General features: G+C 43.9%; 1 protein-coding gene across 10 annotated transcripts in view; it reads left to right on the forward strand.

Annotated features, from left to right (window-relative positions):
• The window catches only part of FAM13A (family with sequence similarity 13 member A), a 149,750-nt gene that overhangs the window by 67,395 nt on the left and 57,402 nt on the right, over window positions 1-24,953 (forward strand). For 9 of the 10 annotated variants that reach the window (XM_069784743.1, XM_069784729.1, XM_069784731.1 and 6 more), the window contains one exon: window positions 5,176-5,348. In XM_069784743.1, the coding sequence (XP_069640844.1) occupies window positions 5,176-5,348 (173 nt within the window). Of the gene's footprint in view, window positions 1-5,175; window positions 5,349-19,756; window positions 19,953-24,953 lie in introns of those variants that run through there. The other variant, XM_069784747.1, reaches the window with a different exon arrangement.

Here is a 24,953-nt window from a genome sequence, read left to right on the forward strand (position 1 = left end):
TTGGACTCTCTCCAATACATCCATGTCTCTCTTGTACAACACTGGGGAGCCCAGAACTGGTCCCAGCACTCCAGGTGTGGCCTCATCAGTGCTGAGTAGAGGGGAAGGATCACCTCCCTTGACTTGCTGGCAACACTCCTCCTAATGCAGCACAGGACACCATTGGCCTTCTTTGCAGCAAGGGCACATTGCTGGCTGATGGTCAACTTGTTGTCCATCAGGACTCCCAGGTCCTTCTCTGCCAAGTTGCTTTCCAGCTGGGTAGCCCCCAGCATGTGGTGGTTGTTCCTCCCCTGGTACAGGAGTTTGCACTTCCCCTTGTTGAACTGCATGAGGTTCAGCCCATTTCTCCAGTTTGGGCAGCACGACCCTCTGGCATGTCAGTCACTCCTCCCAGTTTTGTGTCACCTGCAAACTTGCTGATGGTACACTCTACCCCATCATCCAGATCATTGAGGGTAGTTACTTGCCTCCAACTGGACTTCATAACAGTGATCAAAGAGATAAGCAATGAAGTCAGGTTAACATCTGCTTGATGATTGTTGTTAAATCTGAAGGAAAAAAAAAACAACTAAAAGTGGCGTAAACCAAATGTGGTGAGCTAAAACACAAAGCATGATACTGTTTCTAAAAGTCTTCTTGACGTAAGCAAAACAGCTGCTGGACAAGATGGTATTTTAGTGAACAGGCAGTGGCTTGCTTTTCTGTTTGTTAATATTTATAAGAACATTATGAGCTGAACAACTGCCTTGTAGTTAAGGGTAGTCCTTACCTGGGGAATGGTGGGATTCTTCCACTCATGACCTTTATAAACCTCACTTGAATCTTTGTTATTCAGTGGATTGCCTGCTCTTGAGGCAAAATGAAAATGGAGGTGTGCTGCATAGGTAACTACAAACCTCCAATACTTGGTACAGAGTATAACAGGATACAGCCTGTAGAAATGTGTTAACATGATGCAACAGATTTCCATAGGGGCTGTTTTTTTGTTTCCTTTTAAACTAATGCTTGAACTTCTCACAGACTTCTTGTGTGCCTTTGTAATAGCCCTCCCGGGGGTTGCACTGGCTATCCTCCACATCCCCCAGGGGGTAAGGTTGCACATTAGGCTGATCACAAGAAGGGGTGTGTTGGAGAAAATTAGAATATCCTTTATAAAGCGTTCTCTTTTTTTTCTTCTTCTCTTTTCTATCATTTAACAGCTAAATACACTTGTCTTTCCAGTATCATCTTGATAATAAGTAACAAGGTATTGTCCTCACTTTGTATGGTATTGTTCTCTTAAAATGTCATTGCATGAAATGTATGCATGTGCATGAACAAAGAAAACTGCCAAAAAATTTTCTCTTGAGAGCTCCACCACCCAAAAAGCATTTAAGCTGCCCCTGTCCATAGTTCTTTAACCTGCTTTGTGAGGAATTCAAATTACAGAAGTCCTTGTCTACCCACAGGCACATCTTCATCTCAGTGGCATCCCAGTGAAGTGCTGCTGTTATGACAGTTGTGCAGGTGGCTTTTTCACAGGGTCACTAAAAACTGTAGAATTCAATAGTGAGCATTGTTCCTTCCTATTGTTAATAAAAATTAAAGACACATTAATGAAAATTTTTATTTAACTTATAATACATATGAGTTCAAGGAATACTTTTCTTCTACATGTATTTTTATACTGATGCAGCTGAAAGCACAGAAAGAAAGTAAATGCAAGTTTAATTCAGATACAAGTTGCCATTACTTGTAGACTATATTGTTAAAGAAATAACAACAATGCTACGATGCTGTTTTCCAAAGCTATCAAAATACTAGCTTATAGATCATCTAGAACAGAGCATGGAGAACACTGGTTCCTTCCACTTCTTAATGATTTTGAAGTGCCCTAAAAATGCAGTGGTAATCCTAAATTTGAATCTGATCTTCCAAACAGAATTTTCCTGCAGAGCTTGTATGTGATTGGCATGCCTTTTGTTGGAAGTGCCTGCATCCAAATGATCTTTTACTGTCAGAAAATGAGAAGAATTGAAGACTGTACCGAAACTTTTTTTTTTCATTTTAGAGCACCAGAATAATAAACAGTTTTTTTACAGAATTCTCCAGTATAAGGAGCTTCTGTGAATCAGTGTAAAGTTCATGAACAGCTTGCACAGAGGGAATCTGATACATGCTGTTTAGCAGATGTTGCCTGTTTCCTAGCGCTTGTTGTTAGGTAAGGCAGATTCTAGAAATGCAGTACCAGGTAGCAAAATTATTTAGCTTTGTTAATTGCATTCTTAAAATCAGGATGCACACGGTATGGTTTGGGTGGAAAGGTTGGCTTCCTGCTGTTTTCCAGGCTTCGATCACTGCTGGCATACGTGGTACATCATAGAAGTTGCCCGTTTTGCTTCCACCCACATGTGCTTCTGTAAAGTACTAACAGGACAGCGTAGGAACTGTTTTAGTTTAGAGGTTTGTGCATATGTGTAGTCACCATTTCTTGTTACTCTGGTGGAGAGCTTTTCTGGTGTGCATGGCATCAGCTTTAGCAGGTGGTGGTGAAGTAGCACCAAAAGGCCACAGTGAGAGATGTCCCTGTGCAGGCACAACAGACAACGGTCACCTTCAGATGCAGAAAAGCTAAATCAGTGACTGCAAATTTTCAGTGGGGAAGAAAGGCTTAACAGCCATTCCAGCAGAATTCAGTGCATTGGTGCCTCCAGATCCCAGGCCTTACTGCCTCCCATTGTGATTCCCTCCTGTAATGCTGCCGATGTGTAGCTCCCTGCCTCCCCTCCTCCCCACAACATGGTCTTCCCCTTTTAAATCACAGCACCACTGCCGTTTTGTAGCAGCTGAGAGCCACGGCCTGGTGTCCACGTGCTGTGTGCCCAGTTCCCATGGTGTCAACAGTCAGTGACCACTGCAGGCAGTGGGCTAACAGGGCATTGCTGGAAGCCAGCAGTGGTCCAAAGGTGAGATCTTGACTCCAGGAAAAATGCCCTTTGATGTCAGCAAAGGCAGGATCTCCACGAGATCATGCAGTCCAGAGGCTGAAACTGGGAAGATCTGTCAGTGTATTTCTCTGGTTTCCCTTTGCCTCTGATACATGTATTATTTTTCAGTTTATTCTCTTCAGAGCTCAGTAAGAAGCAGCTTTCTGTCCCATGAAACTTTTCAACACACACAAAGCATTAGAAAACAACTGTGAGCCAAACAAAGCATTATGAAACAGAGGTAAACCCAAGAATTTTACAAAAAATCTTAAGGTAAGCCAGGTATGAAAAGCATTCAGGAGTGATCCAGAAAGTCTGACTTACTGTCCAGCAGATTTGTAGAAACTATAGCAAGCAGCAGAATTAATAAAGAAATGGATAATTAGAGTCATTAGGAGGCACCAGCATTACTTTAAAGAAAAAATTGTCACAGAGGAGCCAGTGAGCATGTGGATAGGTATAGTCAATGTAGTGCACTTGAATTTTCAAAAGGTTTTGATAGGATTATCAAAGGTTTTTAAAGAAGCAAAGATGCCTTGTGATTAGAAGGAAACACTTTTTATGGATTAATAATTAGAAAGCAATAAAAATACATGGTTGGTTTATCAGTGGAGAGAGGTTTCCTGTGAAGTCCCTCAAGGATCTTTGTTGGAATCTGTGCTATTCATCGCTTCAATAATGACCCAGAAAGAGACTGAATGTGCTGATAATAGAGAATTATTCAAGGTAGGAAAAACTAAAAGCTAGCTACAGGGACTTACAGAAGGCTCCTAATTTACTTGGCATTGGGTAAAAATATGATTGGTTGAATTTCTATCATTATATGCGAACTAATGTCCACAAAACCCCACAAATTATATAAATGTGTATACTGATGAGCTCCAAATTAGCTATTGTTTTCAGAGAAGAGATCTTGATACTGCAGAAACATCACAAAGCTGTCAGCTCGCTAAGCAATCTTGAAAGCAAATAAAAAGTTGGATTTTGATAAGAAGCCACCACTGAATCTGCCTATATATATAATGCTGCCTGCAGTTTTGGCTACATTTCACCAAGGACTTGGTAGAAGGTGAAAAGGTGTAGAGAAAAGCAGCAAAAAGGATCAAACGCATCAGAATGACTTCTGTAAAACGAGAGACTATATAAACAGAGATTTTTCTGTCTGATTAGAGACTACTACTGGAGTAGTATAAAGTCAAGAATGGTATGGGAAAGGTGGGTAAGGAACAACTATTTGCAAAGTCTCATAATTCAAAAACAAAGGAAAGATTATCTGTCACCATATCTAAAATAGAAGTACTTTTTTTTCTATTTTAATCAATGTGTAACAATGTTGTGAAACTCCCAGCCATAGAATCTTGCAAAAGCTAAAGATAGAAGTGAACACAAGAGAAGACTGAACGTAATCACAAAGGTTAGGTTCAATGTTTGCTGTTAAACACAGTGAACCAGGTGCAACCTCCAAGTCAAAAAAAAGCCCTAAACAGACTGCCAAAAGCTGGGGTAGTGCGTGAGAGGCAGACCTCCGAACTTGCTCTCCTTCTCCCCTAAGTATCCTTTATCTTCCGCTGATACTGGACACCCGTCTGATGCAGCACGGTCTCTAATGTTCTGTACACTTGTGCTGAAGGATCAGAGCAAGAGCCCTGGCCTTCCTGTAGATGGGCTCAGTGATGCTTGGAAACTTTGTCTTGGATTTAGGGAGCCCAGCTTCCAACTTTGTGTCCTGGCTGCCTTGGCAAAGAATGCCAGTCCAGAACGTTCATGGCCTGAGAAATTTCCTTCCAGCAGACATATTGACATCAATTGCTATTAAAAATGATGGGACGGGGGTTGAGAAGAGGTGTATAATTGCTTTTACCATCTGTTTCTCCAGTTGTGTCAAGAAGCAAATTCAATGGGAAGGTTTTATTCTGTCTTCTCTGACACAGAAAATAACTTTCTGTTTATTTTACTTACCTTCCTTTTTTTAATTTCACTCTTGCCCCTGTTCTTTCAATACACACACCTTTATTTTTCTTTCAGTAGTCTTTATCAAGCAGAATGTTTGATTCATATGTATTTTATATTATTATTTTGCACCTTGTCATATTCTTTGCTGTTTGTACATTGGTACAGAATGTCTTTCTGTTACAGATTATCTGAAAAGGCTGCTCCGCCCTTTCTTCCTTTCACATTTCATTTTTATCTCTCTTTGCTTCTGTAGATGACAAAGCCCACAATGGAAGGATCCAGCCAAACATGCTTATTGCCACAAGCAGGCCTGTCAGATGGAATACCTCACGGCAGCCTCCAATTAACAGACGGTGGCTCATGTTGGAAGGAGATGGATTTAACAGATGAAATCTCCTTCATTAACAGTGATGCATTTTTCTCCAGGTTAGTACTCCTTTTTTGTCTTTGTTTGTTTGTTCCGTACCTGCAACTCCAGCTCTGAGCATTTTGAACACTTTTTTTCCATTGATGCTTACAGAGTCAGTATGCTGGGGTGTAAGGCAAATTAATGTGCGTATCCCCATTGAAGCCACACATTCCAACAGGTTCTTTACAAAGCCAGCTGTGTGCTTTAGTTTGCCTTTCCAATATAAATTTTCCAGCATATGAAGGTGGCCTGTTTGGTGAAGGAGTGGAGATGGACAGGACTGATCAAAGATCAGGCACTAGAAATTACACCAAGCACAAGATGCAACTGAAATGTAAGGTGTCTCCTCTGAGCAATTAAGCGCATTTGATCTGCCCAGTTTAAGTCTTAAGAGACAGCTGACTTTATTCCCATTCTCAATCCAAAAAGGAAGGGGCTTTTGAGGGGTTTTATCTTTCTGGCAGGAATGGTGATAGTACTAGTATTGTTCAGACAAGACAGAGAATAAAAGAGTATCTATAGAGTATCTATAAGAGTATCTATCTGAATTTATCAGTAAGAGTCTGTCTGTCTAGAACATCTATAAGAGTATCTGTCAAAAGGAGTATCTTAAGTTTTGATTGCTGGCACTTTGTCAATGAGTTGAACAGGTAATGGGCAATTTGGTATCTTGTAAAGTCCTTACCTGAATGTCAGACTGAACCAGTATCTTTTCATTTTTCTTGGGATATTGAATTGAGTCTGTCATTCCCTTTCTTCTTGTGTCTAGTGCAGCACATGAAGGATTCAAGTTACTGTGGGAAATTGCTGTATGCTACTGAAATATGGGGTTGGCCTAATGTGGGAAATAGCGCTATTTACATGTCATGAAACACAACACCGCAGTGTCTCTGCATACCAATGCAGAACACAAAGCAGAGGCAGTGCTGCCAGACACGTAACTGAGTGACTTCACTATGTAAGCAGGAGATGGGTGCTATTCTCAGCACTAGCACAGACAGACAGCACTCAGCTTATGAGACAAATTAGCGAATTATGCACTAACACCAGATTTTGATTCATAATAATGGTTGGACGAGTTAGGAAATTGTGCACTAACGCCAGATTTTGAATCATAATGATGGCGGTGAAGCATAGACGTCAAATCCGGTTTCTAGCCCTTCCCTTGCAGGCACACATGCTCTTTAACTTCTAGCTGTGTCAGCTGTGTGTTTTACTGTCCCCAGGTCTGCCCCAAAAACTCCTGCAGCCAGAAGACATCAGATTCATTTACATGTCTTCATTAATCCAGCTCCTTTTGACTGAAATGAGTTAGGAAACGATTACTGAAGCAGGTCAGCTGGCAAAACTGAGAAGGCAATACAGTTCTACCAGCTAGACAGGGCCAAGCAGGTGAGGCTGGGTCAGAAGTTATGGCCTCTTGCATTGGTATGCTAGAGCTTGGCAGAGAGTGTGCCGCTGTCTGTACTCCACTACATGTTGCAAGGTGTAAAGGGAAGTCAGATGCTTGAGAGTTGAAACAAGGGACTGCTGAGTCTCATGTCTGGGAAGGTATGTGACTGACGTACTTCATGAGATGCCCCAAAAAATTGTGATTCTTTTAGGAGAACGTTCCCCAAAAGATGTAATTATTTGTTGTAGGAATTCATACTTTCCCATCAATATGTAATTCCTTGGAAGAGTACTCTTGAAGTATGGGACAGTTGGGCCAATACTGGCACAATACATTAAGCACCAAATGAAATGTGTTTGTAATTAGGCAGAAGCCTAATCTCCATGCTCAGGCCTTGAGATGAAAGATGTCTGCATCTCTAATTTTATCTGGGAAATTAATAAACTGTAGAAATGAATTCTCTTGTAATCCTATTTTGTTCAAGAATGCCCTAATTTTCTGTCCTGTATCACACTTCTGTACATATTTACCTAACTGGGTTGAGTATCTGCACTGCTGTTAGCTTCCAGTACTTTTCTGTCAGTGATCTACTGCTGCTGCTGAAGGAGGAGTAGGTAGTGCTTTCTACCCAGCTCCAGGATGGCAGGTTGTTGGGCAAGATGGGATGGAGAGGAGGCCCTGGACCACCCCTAAGAGGAAGAGGGGAGAGAGGTCTCTAGCAGACCTAACACACTTGGGGGACAGCTGTCTGTGCAACAGTCAGAAATCCTGATTCCCTGGCATTAATGTAGTGCTCTGATATATCATGAGTGGTTTTAAACATGCTTTTGGCAGCCTTGTGTCACTCCTGTGTAATACAAACTCACAGTGAGGTATTACCTGCTATTATCTCAGTGCAAGGCTACGTTAGGAGTTTTCAGCTTTTTCAGCAGAAGGACTCTGGCATCTGACCTAGACTATAAAGTGCTTTGCAAACACACTGCTGTTGTTGTTGAGGGGTTCTGTGTCACAAGGTACTAACAGTTCTTAAATAAATGTTATCATTAATTATATGTAATTGTCAGATATGTTTTAGTGAAATGACTGTATCTGCTCAGCTATCATATGATCTTTGTTAGAAAAGAATAAAGGTTGTTCTTGGCAGTGATAATCATTTGCTGTTTCATGAAAACACCTGTGGTTTGTTCCCTTTCCATGCTCAGATACCATGATATGGGTGGATTAGAAGAGGATGAAGGGCTACACAGAAAGGTAGATGCAGAACTTCACCTTTAGCAGGCTCACAAGTGTGACATTGAAGAAATAACCACACACACTAAGCCTGTAAGCTCCTCCCTGCCCCCCCCCCCGCCCCAGCAAGGACTGTAATCTTTAATAAATTTTCTATCAGTTTCATTTGAGACTAGAGCAGAGGTCTTCAGGGAAAAAAATGAGAGACTTCTGGTTGATTAGTAATTTTTGATACTATTTAAAATACCTCTTAGTATGTGTCTTCATACAGTTGACCTTAAAATGAAGATCTGTGTATTAAGTAGCAGCTACAGTTGTGACTATGTCTTCTAGAATGGATTACCATTTTTTTAAAAATTAAAAGACATGTTATGCCTCTTTACAGGTATGATACTCCTCATCACAGGATTTTTTTGAAGGCGCTGCTGTCATTTGCAATATGTGAAACATCAGTTGCAGTCAAAACATATTGCAGAGCATAAAATCTGTATCACCTTCTGTTCACAACTGTTATCTTAAGAAAGTGGTATTTGTAAAGTTGATATGTTCTTTTTTCTGACCAAAATAGGTGGATTAACTATATGTACCCATAATCCCCACTAGCACATAATGTATGTGTTCTTTTGAAAATTGCCTCGTTATTATAACAGTGTGCCAAGGGCAAACTGCTAATTATGCAGTAGCAGAAAAACATACTTGTAATGCAGTCTTCGAGTAAATCCCAAAACAGTGGAGATGGAAAGAAAGGAAGGGGCAGGAGAGAAGAGACTGGTCCTCTGAAAGAAGGATGAAAGTCTGCAGGCAATATGCAGCCTGTTACATATTTCTGTGAGGCTTACCTCATTTTTGCAAGAGCTTTAGAGCAGGGCAGCCAAACTTCCGGACCCTGGGAAGCACACACATACTTTATCTTTACCTGGTTGAGAGCCACAAGAGCCACACTGTGACCTCGGGAGCCCGGGGGAGGCAGCAGCTTTGGGACTAGGGTGTAGGCAGGAGAGAACGGGGCTCCCTGGGGCCTTACCAGGCCCTCAGTGAGAGGGGGCTAGGGTGGGCTTGCAGCTCGGTGAAGCTCAGAGTCCATGTTTGGGTCCCTCTTTCTTTCTGCCATCTACCAGGAAAAAGTCTGCTCAAAGCTCTGGTTCAGAAGGGGCATGCATAACTGCAGTAGGAACTGGAGTGATTTTGGATGTGCCTAGAGGTGCTAAAACTTAAGTGCCTCAAATAACAGATTCAAATGGATTTTACCTGAGGGATAGGATATATTAAGATTTAAGTGGATACAAAGGTAGGAGGGCCTCTTGCAAACAATGTTCTTACCTTTCATGCTAAACTTCATATACAAACAGAGAAAAGGGATAGCCTTCAGGCAGAAGGGAAAATGCTTCCTGCAGCCAAAATGTGAGACAGGGGATTGTTGATGGTGAGCAGAAATGTCTTTCCTGTGCTGGCTCAGAGGCACATGCTGTCTGCAGACTTTTGTTGTCACCATCCTGGATCCTTTGCCCAGGAAAGGATGCTGAAATAGGCTTTGTTGTTGTATATGGCTCTTCTAGCACTTGCTGGAGCTGCATTTCTTTGCAGTCCTGGTAATGTTTTGAAGGAGGATCCCTCCGTTGGAGGGCACCCTGCTGTTTGCAGTGCCGTTAGGCTCTGTGCGTGTTCCCTAGGTGGAAATAGCGATCAAAGGAGTGCAGCCGGGTACCCTTCCTTGCTAGCAGTGGTTTGGTGCTGGGGAATGGGTGCATGTACGGCAGCCAAACTTTGTGAAAAACATTGTGTGGTTCCTGAGAGCCCAAGCTTAGAGCAACTGCAGCAGTTGTTCAGTAAGCAAGCCTCCTTCTCCAGTACTTTCTAGCCATGTCTTTGTGTGCCAAAGATCATAAATTCCTGTTTGTGGCTGCAGTCACAGCTGCAATGAGATTTGCCAGCACAGATACCCCATGCTGGCTTTGTAACATGTGCATGTTCTTAAAGAGAAGGTTTGTTTATATCAACCTTTTGTTCACAAAGATCCTTATATCTGGCCTATGTCCTGCAAATAGAGGGATCACATGCTGTAGTATCCTCCCTAAAATAAGGGGTGGGTTAATGTATCCTGCTGCACCCTCTTCTTAATGATACTGCATGTTCTTGCTGTTAATTGTTGAGGTATGAAAACACATGTATTTGTACACTGAGAAGTTTGTGCTTACTATAAACACTTTCTCTATTTATTGGCTTTCCTTTTAGCAGCTGCGGTTTAAAACCAAGGCAAGCCAAAACTTACCATTATTCTCTGGCACGTGATAAGAACTTGGGTGCCTGTTGTTGCCAGAACAAATCAAACAGGGGACTGGTGTTGTTTGCTTAGCTGACTATTTTTGTTTAGGTTTGGGGTTTTTTTGTTTTTGAAGTCTGTCATGCCAGTACATTCAGTCCCTATCCAAAGTAATAATTTGCCTTATCACTCAGGAGCCTTGCTGCCAGGTTTACATAAGGGATTGCAGCCAGGCAGCCGGCAGGGCTGCCCTCCAACAGCCGTGGATTCTTCGAGAAAACTGCTCAGGAAAGGAGCAAAGGTCTGGAATGAGGTCAGTGGGGAGGTGGTGAGGGCGGTTGCCTTCTGCATCATTTGGCAGCAACCTCTCTGGTGAGCCCTGCTCTGAGCCCTCAGAGAGGACTTTTTGTGTAAGGTGTTGTTGCTGTTTGTCACTTTGTCTCTTTAGGTTGTGTTGAGTTACTTTTTCCGAGCTGACTCATTTAACTTTGAGAGTACATTTGTCTCCACCCTCCTATGAAATCAATTCCCTTCTTTCTTGCATTGTGAGATGCTGGCAGTAGGAACTGCCTTACATAATGAGTTGTTAAGAAAAGCATTCAGTTTTCTAAAAACACAGCCACAAAGACACGTGATTTATGTATCTCTCCAAGGTAGGTGACTGTGAATGGCAAGTCAGGGTGTGGTCTCAGTTCTTCCTGGGTTCTTCTCCTCTTTCTGTAGCCAAGATGTAATGACAGTCACAGAAACATGTAATTATGTAGATTTTTTCCATGCAAGTCACCTGGGTGGATTTCAGTTCACTTTTCCAAGCATTTGCCCTGTCTCTTCCACCCTGCACAGGTTACTCCTTTAGATTAGGCTTTGTCCATTACACTATTCTAACCTTCCTGTTTACCTCTAGCCATCTTATCTTTGCCTCTCTATGCAAGATTTACCTAGTGACAAATTCTGGCTTGTGGGATGGAGAACATCTTAAATCTGATGCCCTGACCTGTGCCACGGAAGTGGAGGTTCATCTTGGAAGCAACAAGAATCATAAATGAAACAAAGATCTGATGACTGTTAGATGCAGAAAGCAGCACTTTAGTGCCATAACGTGCATATGGAAACGGAAGTTCTTGTTTCAATCCATGAGCCAAGTATATTAGCGTTTCCTGGGACAGCATCCAGCAGCCTTAGAAACCAGAAAGGGCCTACAGTAAGTTCACGGCAATTGAGTAACAAAGCTGAAAAAACTGACTCCCTTTCTGTATCTTGGGCCCTCTCAGCTAGAAGGATTCCTTATTTTGTCATCTTGTTCATGGTTTTTTGTATATGCTTTTTTGTGAGGAGAAAGTCCCTTCATCTCATGAGGCTGGTGGCTTTCTGATACCAACTGGGTCAGATAATAGTTTTTGCTGTAGGAAAAAAGGTGCAAACATCTGTGACAATTTTGAAGTAATTTTCAAACAAAAGGATCGTTGACCTCTTATGGGAGAACACACAGTGGATAATAAGGAGTTTAAGCCAGCCTTGGAAATCTTTGTGCTTTTAATAGTTGTGTTTACGAAAACCAAGACACCCATCACTAACCTGCCTTACTAGCAACTAGGGAAGAGGCAGAGCCTCTGCACTATGACTTGACTTACTTTACTGCAGTATGTGGGTAGTTCCCTCTCCTGTAGCTTCCTTAGCCTGTCTCCTCAAGTGCCTAGTGCATTGTTCAGCTGAGGAGGTTCAGCATAGCGTGCCTTGTTTCCGATAGCTTTGCAGAGCAAGCAGTTTTCTACCACCTGAAGTGGTGAGGTACTCCTTCCTGAGCGGCTTCCCGGAGGGGACCTGGGCCTGCATCCTGCAGGCAGTCCACAGGAAGATCAGCGGGCAGAGGTCACCAAATTCTCAGCCAGGCTTGTTTGCTGCTGCAATTTCCCAGTTCGTCTGAAAGAACTGTGCATTTGGACGTTGTGTTCAGCACGTTGCGTGTAGGCTGGATGGAGTTCAGCTGTGACTTCCCATGACCTCCGTGTATATTTTTAATCAAAGTGGTCAGCTGGCTGTCTAATAAGAAAAGGCTGGGGGTGACAGGGCAGGGTTGTCACTCACTGCTCTTGTCACTTTGCTTGCATCTGTTTGTCTATGAGCTGTTTCAGTGTCGTAAAATCCTCCTCTTTCATGGTCAGTGGCCATGAGAGATTTCCTCTCATTTTATCTGTTGTGAGGAATGTGATCTCAAGCTGACTGCTTATCTACAAATTGCACTTTCTCACATTGGCTCAGTGCCTTCCTCCTGGCCTGAGAGGGTTGCAGTTAGGAAGTGTGAAGATAGTTCCATTTTGTATCAAAGCTTTCCTTTTCATTCTGCACCTGCTGCAAGAAGTGTATTTGCACTAGAGATGACTGCAAAGAGAAGCCACTAGGTAACTGCAAAGAAATAAAGGCCGCTTGGATGTTAATGACTTCCAGTCATTAAGGCTTTGACAGGACTCCTGGAAACAAGAGATTCCACCACCAATTCCTCAGGCTCTTTCACAGTCTCCAAGCTTTCTGCATTCAGAAAGTTTGAGTCATGTAGGGAGGGATTAATATCTAGTAAAATAACATTTTTATTGTCCTGCATTATGGTTAGGAACCACCTAACCACCATGAAATGATTACTCTCTTGGGAGCACTGCTAACAGTTTACCATGTTTTATAAAATTTATAGGTGTTTCCTTCAAAAAAAATCCACCCTGAAACTCCAGAAAGTGTCAAATTGCAAAAGAATCAAGTGACCACCATTCTGAGAAGGCTACTGAGCATCACAGAAAATAAGTTTCTCTCTAAACTCTCATTAGCTTTTGCTGGATTTATGCCCCTTGGGTAGCAAAACTTGGATTTTTCCCAGAACTGTGGGACCTTTCTCTTGTTGTTCTGAATGTTCCTGATAACTAAAGGTAGACTTATGCTGAACTTTTGTTTCCCTTCAGTATCCACTTACTTGTGCCACTCCTAACATTGCTCAGACTGGCCTGCAGCAGGATAGGAGCATGTTTCCACAGCCTGGACACGTACAGAGTGGTTAGACTGAAAGCTGATGTTGCAAATGAGGGGCACAGCAGTGAGCTGCACTGATTGAGCCCAGCATCATTGTATCTGGCTGCACATAAACAATAATTTGTGTTTCTTGATGTACACACATCTGGGTGCAGGAAAAAGCCCTGGGACTGGCCTGAGAGGGCTTGCAGTCAGGTTTTAATAAATCTGGTCAGAGTTGCCTTTTAGTCAGGATCTCCCTTAGCCAGGATCTCCCTTGCTTCCATGGCAGATGCATCTTCCAGCTCTAGGCAGAGAGATGGATTTCTTCTCACCAACCTCACTCTTCCCTTAGTGCCTCCCAGCCGGAGTCAGTCTCTCCCTCCAAGCCACCTCTCTCAGGAGCCAGGCTGGCTGCTGGGGCACTTGTGCAAAGGCAGGACTCCTTTCAGTCATGTCATTAGCTGAAGAAGAGGAGCTATTTCTAGAGGGTTTTTCTGGACGGTAACTCTGCCAGACTGCCTCCCTTGCCAACACGGACGGCAGTTTATCTTTCAGTGGAGTAAAAAGACGCGTGCACCAGACATGAATGGTGTGGCCCGCTTTGCTGAGCCCCTTCTGATATGGTTGTTATTTTTGCAAGGCTAAGGGTGAACTACAAGCATTTCACTTGAAGATGGTTTAGAAAGCAGGAAACGTGGGTGCAGAGGCATGGAGTTCAGAGGATAGTAATTTTGTAGAGGATTGGAAGGTTGTTTTTGGAAGGTGGGAAAGTGTGAAACCAGTGACATTTTTGGTAAGGGATATAAATAATGCAGGGACTACCAAGGGCTCATTTAAAAATTTTTGTAATCTTTTTGCTGACAAATGAATGCTTCAGTGTTTTCTATGGCAAACATTTTCATTGGTCTGCAACAGCTGAATTTTTAAAGGGTCTTTGTGCAGACTGTTTTATAAAAATATAAAAATAACGATTTAGAGGACTGCGAGAAATTTCATTAGACATTAATATTTAGGAATTTCATTAGATTAGCAGAACTTTGGGGAAAGCCTGCTTTGAAAATAACTTGTACCTAACCGGACTCCTGCTTGTTTGCTTGCTCTCCCATGCTCTGGCACTTGAACTAACTGGTGCAAATGAAGAACCTAGTGACCTGTTGCACAGCATGCTTTACCCTGTTCCCACAGCAGCTTAGCGGGCACAACCATTCATTACTTGATGCTTTCCCAGAAAACACTTTAGGAACCTACTCCCAATCCTCCCCCTTCTCCAGGAGGGAGGCCAAGAAATAATTTCTGGGCTATCCCATGGGGCGAGAGTCCTTTGGAACAAGTTAAAGCGGCTGACAAGCGGGCGTGGCAGTGCTTGCAAAGGACACTGCTGCTTAATGAAGAGCAGCCACAGCAGCTAATCCAAGTCTCCTGGGAGCTTGGGGTGTCCCTCTCGATGGGAACCGTGCTTGCATGCTTATCTGTTGGCTGAGGTCCAGAAGTCTGAGAACCTGAAGCTCTGAGAAGCTTTCAGCTTGATGTTTACTTTTCTCCTGTCCCAGCAAGTTTAAGGAACAATTCTGGAAAATGTTTCCACCTTAATAGATTTTAACTAGCTTTGTTTAAAAGGTAATTTGGCCTCCAAGTTGCAGGAAGGAACAGAAGCGCTACAGTGCAAAAAAACAGTATATTCCCCACGGATATGGCAACAATACTTGTATTTCTATGCCAGTGCAAAAAACAAAAGGGGTAAAATGAAGTCAACTGAGAGCAACCTGCTTCTCTTTTGGACAAGAGGAGTATTAGTTAAGAAAATGAGTAAGAGAATTCTGCAAATTACATCTGGGCGGTTTATCTAAGATTTGGTGTTCCTAAACGGAGGCAACTGTAAGCTTTAAGAATGTTAAAAATTCACCATCATCTTTGATGAATTGTGTCAGTAGTTAGGTATCCTCACCACTTAAAAATGTCTCATTTCTAGTCATAATTTGTCTGTGTTTGACCCCAGCCATTGAATCTTGTTCAGCTAGGACAAATATTAATGTTTCTGCATGCATGGGCTGTTTTCTTTGAAAAGCGCTAAACGTGTGGGGTTTGGTCCTTGTGTTCCCTTCATGGGTTGTTTCTAAGCTCTCTTCAATTTTTCACAATTTGCTTGAGAATGGGACTTCCTGAACTGATCGGAGCCTTCTATAGCAACCACCCCAGTAGGAAACACAGACGTAATACACCTTTTCCACGCAATATCCATGTTGATGCCTCTGAGGACGGTGTTAATTTCTTTAGCCACACAGTCACTCAGGGCTTATATAGAAGTGCTGATCTGGTGTGACGCTGTATCCCCCAGTAGCACCCATCATCCTGCATATAGTTCCCAGATTTTACTCTCATATGGCTGTACTGAAACTTCTAGTGCTGGCTTGCACACAGCATACAAAAAGAACCATCGATATTGTTTTACATTTCCTTTCAGATCATTGATAAAAGCATTAAGTGATACAGGGCTGAGTACCAGCCTTGGAAAGTCACTGTAGGTGCTTGCCCCCTTTCTGAGGATTCCCTTTTTACTAAATTACGTTTTTGACATATTACTCGCCCTTTCTTCCTGTTTGTACTCTTTTGGACAGGGCCTATTTAATTGTCTGTCTGCTTTGTTTGGATGTGAAGGGCTAGTTTCCAAATATGGTTTCTATTTACACGTAACTTGCTTATTTCACGTGTGCACACAGATCTTCTGGCCTGCGGGAGATTTTGCAGGGTAATTATCATTTAAAATTGCAGATATTTATATGCACCGATACTCTGAAGAGAAAAATGCATGTATCAATGCATGTATGTGTACATAAATAATGGCATTTTAAATTTTGTATTGGCGGTATTTTGAAAAGTACATTCTTTAATTTTCAGTCTGATGATATCTTTGCTTTGCATTTCATGTTTCTGCCAGGGGGAAGTTATTGCATAACTTAGTAAACACTGTGGGAATACATTGATAGTATTGAGCAGGACTCCAGCATCTTAAAAACCCTCAGATTTTATCAGACCAGGCAAGATCTTTCTTTTTCTTTTTTTAAAAAATAGTATCTGATTTGTGTATGACAGTGCAGTGAGGCAAGGGATAACTGCTTTTCAGGAGGCAGACACAGCCACATCCTCACAAAATCCATTATCTAGATCACTTGTATCTCGTATCCTCTGGTGCTATTCACAGATCCTCTTCTCTGTTGCTTTATACACTGAGAAAATTACTTGGTGTGCAGCTAAGTATGAAAAGGAAAGAAAGAGGAGAAAGCACTTCTGTAATGATGATTGACAGGAGACTTCCTTTCCAAACCTGTGTTCATTCTTTAAACGTCGATGGTGGTGGAGAAAAGTGATTATTCATATTTAGTTCCAGACAGTGTCTTTTTTCCTTTGTTGAATCTCAGTAAGAAATTTGCAAATCAAATAGTTTGAACCCAGGTGTTGCCTTGGCGTAGGTGCTGAAGTGTGGTGGTATGTGTTGGTATTTTAGGGGGTTTTATAATTTTTATTGTTATTTGCCGTCTATTCTCCTGAAGTGTTCGCAATACACTAAGGAGTATAGTCAGTGGAGGGGATGCTGTTCCTGTCCTGAGAGAGGGTTTTTTTCCCCCATCCTCCGTAGTATGTTTGGTGGTACCATAAATAGCCGCTGTGGTGCATTGTTGCTGCCAACAGATGAGTTTGGCCTTTCTGAGCAATAGGAATGAAAGAATTGTATGAAACTTGCAGAAGAGGTTTTGTTTTCTATGTTTAACATGGGAGAACAAATTCAGCAGGCACAAACAAATCCAAAACAAAATGTCGTATAATCCCAGGTTTTATATGTGATAACCCAGCTTGAATTATGCAAGTTTAAAAGGGCGTTAAGAGGGCAGGGGGAGGGTAGGAATTCCTGCCTCTGTCAAGTAGCAAGTTGGCTTTAACCTAACTTCTGTGAGAAGGAAGTGGAATTGTTTGGAGATAAGACTGCAGTTTTCTGGCAGCTTCTGTCTGCCTACTTTGTGCCACAAATATATTGCTTGTGGTCTGTAGCCATGAACAGGGGAGGTGAAGAATTAAGGAGCTGTGTGGTCGTTTAGCAGGATGAGAGATTCAAAGGGCCCATTGAGATGATGCAAACTGAAGTAAGGTGACATGCACCAAGGAAGGAGAGGAAAAAACCGATACCCCATTGAGGGGACTCCAAAAGAAGAGAACAGAAACAGAAGGTGGATCTAAAAGTGCTGAAGGCACAGGGAGCCCTGGGCAGCTTTAATATTCTCCCAAGGCATCTGGTTGATTTTAGCATGATGCCATGAACTAACCTTCTTCACCAATGCCAATTCATAAATCAATCTTTCTGGTTATTACAGCATCTCTTTTTGTTAGTGAATTCTTTGTTAAGGATCTTAGTACTTTTAAGCTCATTTATATGGGCAAGTCCCATGGAAGTTAAAACAAAATAGCTAGGGTATAAATTCAGAGTACAGGAGCTATTTGAGTTATTCCACTTCTGTTTATTCAGCAAGCTGCCCTGGAGAACCCTGACTCCTTCCCTATGTAGATGGGTCCTTAGTTAAATGTGGAAAATTAATTTTTTTTAATTGGCATCCTGATGGCAACACTCAGTTTATAGAAGTGTAATAAACTATGAATAATTGTGTGTGTGTAAAAAAAGGCTGGCCAGGAAGAGGCAATTTGATGTATTGTCAAATTGTGAAACAGTACAAGGTGCTTTTGTTCTATACTGAAGCATTTTTATGTATCAGAGTAAAATCTTTCTCTCGTGGCTTTAGTTGCTTAAGAGCCCATACGGTGCATTTAATTTAACAGGAAGTCATCAAGATACTAATTTAATTGTCACAGATAAGAGCAGCCTACATCCATGATGGCAGAGTGTTTTATCAGCATTGCTGACTTTCCTAAAAAGGGGCACTGTGCTGTGCCTGGCGTGACTGTGGCGCAGCAGAACAGGCTTGTGCTGAGGCAACGGGCAGAAGCATTACTAATGCACTTCTTCCAGTCAGCCTGCTGACAGGAGCAAATATTAAACAGTTCAGCGTACTGAAGCGGAGCCACTTCTCAGCTGACCTCTGCGTCTCTACTCCATGCCACTGCTTTCTGAGGCTGCAGCTGCCCACTGCTCTTATTTTTGACAGAAAACACCCCTGCCTCCTGTTGAGAAAGGTCAGGATCTGTTAGGCATCCCTTTGAAATGTCTGATACCCTTCTGCTAACCTGTGAGTGTCTGCTGCTTCTCCAGAAAGCTGATGTGGCTCGTGTTTAATTCACATGACCTACATCTGCATGGAAGTCTTAAATGTACAGGTACTAAGCTCTTGCCACAGCTTTCTCCCAAACCAGTGCTAGTCCTCACTGCGGTTGAAGGTGATGGTGCTTTTAATATTGACTTGAATTTTTGAAGATTGGCTGTCTGGCTGTGCCAGAATTAGCCATTAGGCTTTTACCACCTAAAATGTTGAAAGGATCCATTCCCTTATGCCCCTTCATCAGTTTGAGATCGTCCCCTTCTCTATGGCATAAAGTGTGCAATGTGGTAACATTGTTCACAGGTAGGGCAGCAGCAGAAGTCTTTCTGTCCAATGTCGGGGGAGGTTGAAGGCAATCCATTAGGCATTCTGGGCAGAGGAGGCGCAAAGGTGAAAAATGAAACTTTGGGTACGCTCCTTCAGCAGCCATCAAACGTTTCAGTGCAAGAACTTCTTAGGGGTTTTGCACTGTTCGTTTTCCAAGGCTGCTATGTCCTGGAAAGTGGCACATCCGTTGTGTGGGGTTCTTTTGTTACCACGCTTCCCAGCCCTGAATTTCCACCAAATAAAATGGTGTGATTCGTTCTGTCAGAGCAGTATTTGGTCAGGAGCCGCAGCTGGAGAAGCAGGAGTCCTTGAGGGTGGACCGCTGGGAACACCAGTAAGAATAAGTTCAGCTTCTGCAACACTTACCTCTTCATTTCAAATGTTAGGGCAAGAGTTCTCATATGCTCCTCTTTGCTGTGTGTCCAAATCGGTTGGCCAACTACGGCTCGAACCCTCTGAACCTCAGTAGCACCTACTGCAACGCAAAGGGGTGGTAAGTTCAAAGGCCTGGCTGTGCCAGCCCCTATAGACACCTATGTATAGCGAAGGCATGCAGCTTGCGGAGGGGGAGTAGCCCGGCGATGGCATCGCAGAGCTTTGGGCGGGTTAGGTGCGTGCCCAGTGCCCTGCCCGTGGGCATCCCGCCCCCCGCAGCCGTGGGGAGGGACGTTGTGGGTGACTACATCGCAGCCTAGGTGACACTTAGGAAGAAGGGGGCGGGCGGGTTACAGCTACTAAAAAAGGGATACAAAAGACCTCGTGGGGTGTTTTTGTTAAAAGGTATCCTGTAGTAATTAGCCTCCGCTTGTGGCGTTTCTTGCAGGTCCAGGACTAACTGAACATCGTAAACCTCTTTTGGTTAACCTTTGCCTGCCAAGGCCGGGGCGGGGGAGGGGGGGGTTGGCAGGGGCCGGAGGGGGTGTCCCTCGCTCCCCGGCGGCAGCGAGAGGGGGCCGGGCGGGTCGCCGTCAGCCGCCAACCCGGGGCTGGCGGCCCCTTCGCCCCTCCCCGGGGCCGAGCCGCGCCGCCGGCTCCCCGCGGCGAGGCGCTGGCAGCGCTGCGGGCGCGGCGAGGCCAGAGCGGCGGAGAGGCGAGGTAGGGCGGACGGCGGCCCCATGGCCAGCATGGCTTGCGAAGTCATGCCCTTGCAGAGGTACGTGCCCGGCCGGGGCAGCCCCCGGCCCAAAACGCTGCGCGGGCAGGCGGGGCGCGGGGCTTGTGCCGGGCTGCCCGGCCCCGGGGCACGGGGGGAGCCGGGACTCCGGCCCTGCCGGGAAGGGCAGCTCCGCTCCGGGCCGGCTGCCCGGGCGCCGGCGCAGTGTGACAAGTCGACTGATTTATTAACGGGGCTTCGGGGGTGGGGGAGTTCTCTGGCTTCCTCCTGCGGGGGGGATGGGAGGGTCGACGTAGCGCCCCGAAATCCACGCAGCCCTCTCCTTGCGGGGAGCCTGCCGCGGAGTGAGAGTGGCTCGGCGGTGTATAGGGTTTTAGGTGCCATCTCCTCCCGGCGAGCGGTGGGGCTCTGACGGCTCCCTGTGCCCGAGCGACCCTCTCCCTCCCGCCGCTTCACTGCAGCAGGGGCTGTAATGCGGTAAGGGAGCCCAGCCGACCCCGGCCGGGCTTCCCCTAGCACACCCCACGTATAGCTGTCTGCTTACACGCCCAGCGTGGTCTGCCTTTGCAGCAGCACGGGCGAGTCGGAGGAAAAGGGTTGTTTTGTTTCCAGGGTGTCGAGACACACCTCCCTTCAGCACCAGCTGTGAGTGCGTACCTGTGCTGGCATGTGCTCCTGCCACGGTACGGCAGGGAGAACTGCAGTCAGGCTTTTGAAATGGCAGGGCACAGACCCGCTGGAGGGGGGTGGAGCAGAGTGTACACAGTCCTTTTACTGAGTCATTAATTTTATTTTTTTTTGATTGCTCTTTCGGTTCTCAAAATTAAGCAGTCCATACCTCCTCTAGCCATATTCAAACAGGCTGAATATCAATCTTTATGTAATCTACAAAACAGTAAATAAGTAATTTTTGCATGCCATTTCAGCACTGTGGTGGTGCTGTTTACTTGGACACAATAAAATAGTAACTGAAATTGCTGCACAAACCGTTACTGTCTTGATAAAGCAGGGGGTCCTCTGCAGATAGATGTGGAGGAAGTCTCTTGCAGTAATGCAGTCGTGGGGTTCCATGTTGATGACTGCAGAGAAACAGAAATGTGGTTTGAATGTCTTAAAGAAGTAGTCATAGTGCATCATTCCTATTTGAAGGACCAGTCTCACATAGTATTTTTAACCTTTTTGTGTTCCCAAGGATCTGACTGTCATAGCGGTCAGAACAAGTGGTTGTTGTGCTCTTGACTGTTCACCCCAGGGGAAAATAGGTTTCACAGGGTAGCTCTGATTAGACTCTGTTTTTTGTTGTTGCAAGGATTAACACTCGATCAGTTAGAAATGCACTCCGCGCCTTAAAAGTGAAGATTTTTCTTCAAACTCCCATTAAGTCTTGAGCTTGGTACAGAACTGTTTGAGCTTTGCAGTTAAAAAAAATTAGTCATGAAATTCTGGCTTCTTTTTCATGTCCTTGATCTATGTTTAGGTTGTGTATACTATACTTTTAGCACCTGATTTTCTTTGGACCTAGGGGCAGACAAGCACAGACTCCCGGATCCCTTTACAGTGGCATTCTCCAGGTTGCATCTATATTTTCCTGTTCTTCCCCTTGGAACATTGTCTCCTCCCTTCTTAGAGCAGAGTTTTGCTGTGGAAGAGGGTCTTGCTGGCTTTGAGCATTTTTTGTCAGCTTCAGGAAAGGTGATGTCTGGTAGTGGTTAGTACTAGCGCAGGTAGCAGTATGCTTGTGGTTCCTGTGAGGTGGACAGGCTGATGATGCTGTTCCACCTGAGGGCATGGACAACTTGGAGCATGATTCCTCTTGCTGGGTCTAAAGCAAACTAGTGTCAACCTCCAGGTGCTGTGGCTTGGGGCACTTCCTAAGCTGAGAGCATCTGTCTTCCCCTCCCAAGAAAGGGGGCAGCGATAATCATGCTTGGTTCCCTTCCTGGACGGCTGAAATCCCTCCTGCCCGTCTCCTGCAGGTGCCCCGCTCTGTGCTGGCTTTGGGCCACAAGCTGGCTGTGCTGCGCCTGCCAGGGGAAGCCTCTGCGCTGAAGTGATACGACTGCATCACTGTGTAGCTCTTGTGTAAACTTGGGAGAGGGAGAAAGGCTCTATTTAAGAAGCTGTGACATTTAAACAGCATTTGTCACTAGAGCGGCAAAGTATTGTATCTACCAAGGTATCTGTAAACTGTGAGTCTGTCTTCCTAAAAATCATAATGTGCTTGCACAGAGCCATATGTACTATACAGTGTTATCCTATATATAGATGTCTGTGGAATGGCACACGTTGGGATATGGTGGCCTGCTGCGAGGGAGTGACAAAGGGTATGTCAGGGTTATGTGTTGTTGCATGGGAAGAGGTGGAAGACCAAATGTGTCAAACCCTCCACTGCAATAAGTACTATATTGCCCAAGTACTGTAAAAGGCACCTGTGAATGTCACACAAGTTGCATTACTGATTTTCCAACAACCTATCCGCCAGTAATTGTCTCTTCTATTGCTAATAGGCTAACATGTTTTCTGAATAGCATTAGCTTACTTTAATAACCTAGATTCCTAGTTAAAACATTACTAATGCCGTTAATGTATATTTTAATTCATTTATTCCAGCTCAGTCTGTTGCAGATTTAACAAAAGCTGTGCAAAGCTGAAACCTGTGGCAGCCACCTTTGCCAATTGCATCTGCCAGTTTCCACAGGAGATAAGAAGGGCAGGTACACACTCAGGCCTTGTGTGTGATCAGTGGACACTCTCACTTTGAACTTCGCTAAAACAAATCAAGGCAGACAAAGAGTGAAGCCATCACAAGTATTTTTAGAAAGTGCATCTGATAGAAATAGGGAGTGCGAGGATCTGTTTCTTACTTGTACAGCAGCAGTTGTCTGCATGGGCTGTCTCGCTTGCAGTCATCATAGGAGTTGTTTGATTTACCTTACTGGTTTGTTTGCTTGGCGTCATTCACAAATACCCAGTCTTTTAGCCTGAGAACACCATTCGTTTTCCACCACACTTACTTTTTTTTTTTTGGAACGGCCACTGTGTTCTCTTTACATACACAAACGCTCACTAATCTGTTAAAGTTGTATCATAAGTAAGTCTGATCCTTTGGACTTTGTTATCACTTTCTATCCAAGGTACTGGGAGTGCTCTTGACAAGCCCTAGTGAAGTATGTTCTGGAGTATGTATGTGAAGTGAAGTATGTTCTCTGGGGGTGGAGAGAACTTGTATGTGATTATTTTGTTGTTGTTGTTGGTTGGTTGGTTTGGTTTGGTTTTTTTTCTGGTGGAAGAATGAAGAGAAATTAAAACCTGTAGTTCTCATCTTCCTCAAGTCATAGTCATAGCCTATTAGAAAATGCCATGTGAGTTTTTGGCCTTCCAGGCTCACATTTGACCCACAGCTGGGTACTGTCTTGTCACGGCTGTGACATGATGGGTGTAGGAGCCTGTGGAAGCTTCCTGGGTACCTCTGGGTGGGCGCCTCTGACTAAAAGAGGAGATTGATGTGGAAATTTTCCATGGTGTTTGCCTCTGGGGTGTCCACCTGATTCAGCAAGAAAATATGAATATTTACCTAAAAACCGGACCCTTAGATACCTTTATTTGAAGCGTGCAAGCTTTTAACAAACAATCCTGAAATCAAAATCGCTGGTTACCTAGTAACAGTTCTTCACCATTATAATGCAACAGGTATGTGTGCCTTACGCAACTTCACACTGTTAAATTCTGAGAAGAGGTGAGACTTTGGCTAGTACATTCATTCCGCCTCTTTCTGACCCATTTTCTAGTTTTATCCTAGTGAGGACTAGTGCCAAACCACAAGTAGAAGAAAGACACTGCCCTGTCTTTCATAATAAGCCCCAACTAGTTTAAGAAGTAAAACAACAAAAGCAAGCTGTTTAACATTGACGTCATTTTGTAAAAGATAAACATATTTGCAATCCATGAGGATAGCGAATAGAAAATAATTATACAAAATTATGCTGTCAAGGGTTCCAGTAGATTCAGATATGTTAATATAAATGGAAAATCAGCCTCTCGCTCACAGTAGCATTTAATCAGCAAGAAGTTCTGCTCATTTCAGCTTGCCATGGGATAGCCTGTACTTCCCTGATGTTGCTTTGAAGCGGGAGGAGGTGTGCAGAACGGCTTCAGTGTTTTGGTTTTTTTTTTTCCCATTTGGGCAACATGCCTCAATCTCAGTGCCCCCTCATGCACAGCCTGCAAGTTATGCCTGTGGATAATGCAGTATATTCTCAATGTGTGTGGCTGTACTGTATGTTAGTGTTTCCTGGAATTAAAAGGCTCCTACTCTAGACTTGGGTACTGGTGCCTCAGTCTTGGCTGTGGAAATAGAACAAGAAATAGTATGTGCTCCTCAGATGTGTGAGAATGGTCCTTTGTATTCAGCTCAGCTTGTCTCTATGAAATAGTAATACTGGTATTTCGAATGCTAGATAAAACAGGAGACAGAAGCTCATGCTTTTGGAAGGCCAGTAGGGAACTCTTCCCCAGAGAGGTCCCTTTCTATGGCCTCGCAGTTACGTTGCTGCAGGCTGTGGTCTCGCAGGCTGAAGACATAGCTTAGTTGAGAGACCTTTAGGAAAAACATTGCTGAAGAAGCAGATTTGGGGAAGATGGGGGATCCTTTGGAGATTAATATTTAAACCAATACCAATCCAACCCTGGCCAAGTTATTGGAGATACTTTGCGGAGTGTGTGAGTTCAGAATAAAGAAGGCGGGTTGTCCGCCTAGTATTTTGACATGTGGCTCATTTGGTGAGTAGCTTACGCAGGTACTTAAGCATGAGCTTAACTTGTTTTCATTGGTAAGAGAGGTTAGGTGTAACTATTGTGAAGGCTGGAGATGAGTATCTAAAAAGACATGTTATGGTTTTGACTATAAAAGTTACTCTTCAGGGAAGATGCAAATGTTTGCATGGAAGTTACTCTCACAGAGAAACAGCTGTTAAATGTTTGTTTCTTAAACAGTTATTATATAGTGCATTCCTCCTCTCTCCCCCTCTGTTTAAGGGGATA

This window comes from Haliaeetus albicilla, chromosome 1, assembly GCF_947461875.1.
Source record: "Haliaeetus albicilla chromosome 1, bHalAlb1.1, whole genome shotgun sequence".
NCBI lineage: Eukaryota > Metazoa > Chordata > Aves > Accipitriformes > Accipitridae > Haliaeetus > Haliaeetus albicilla.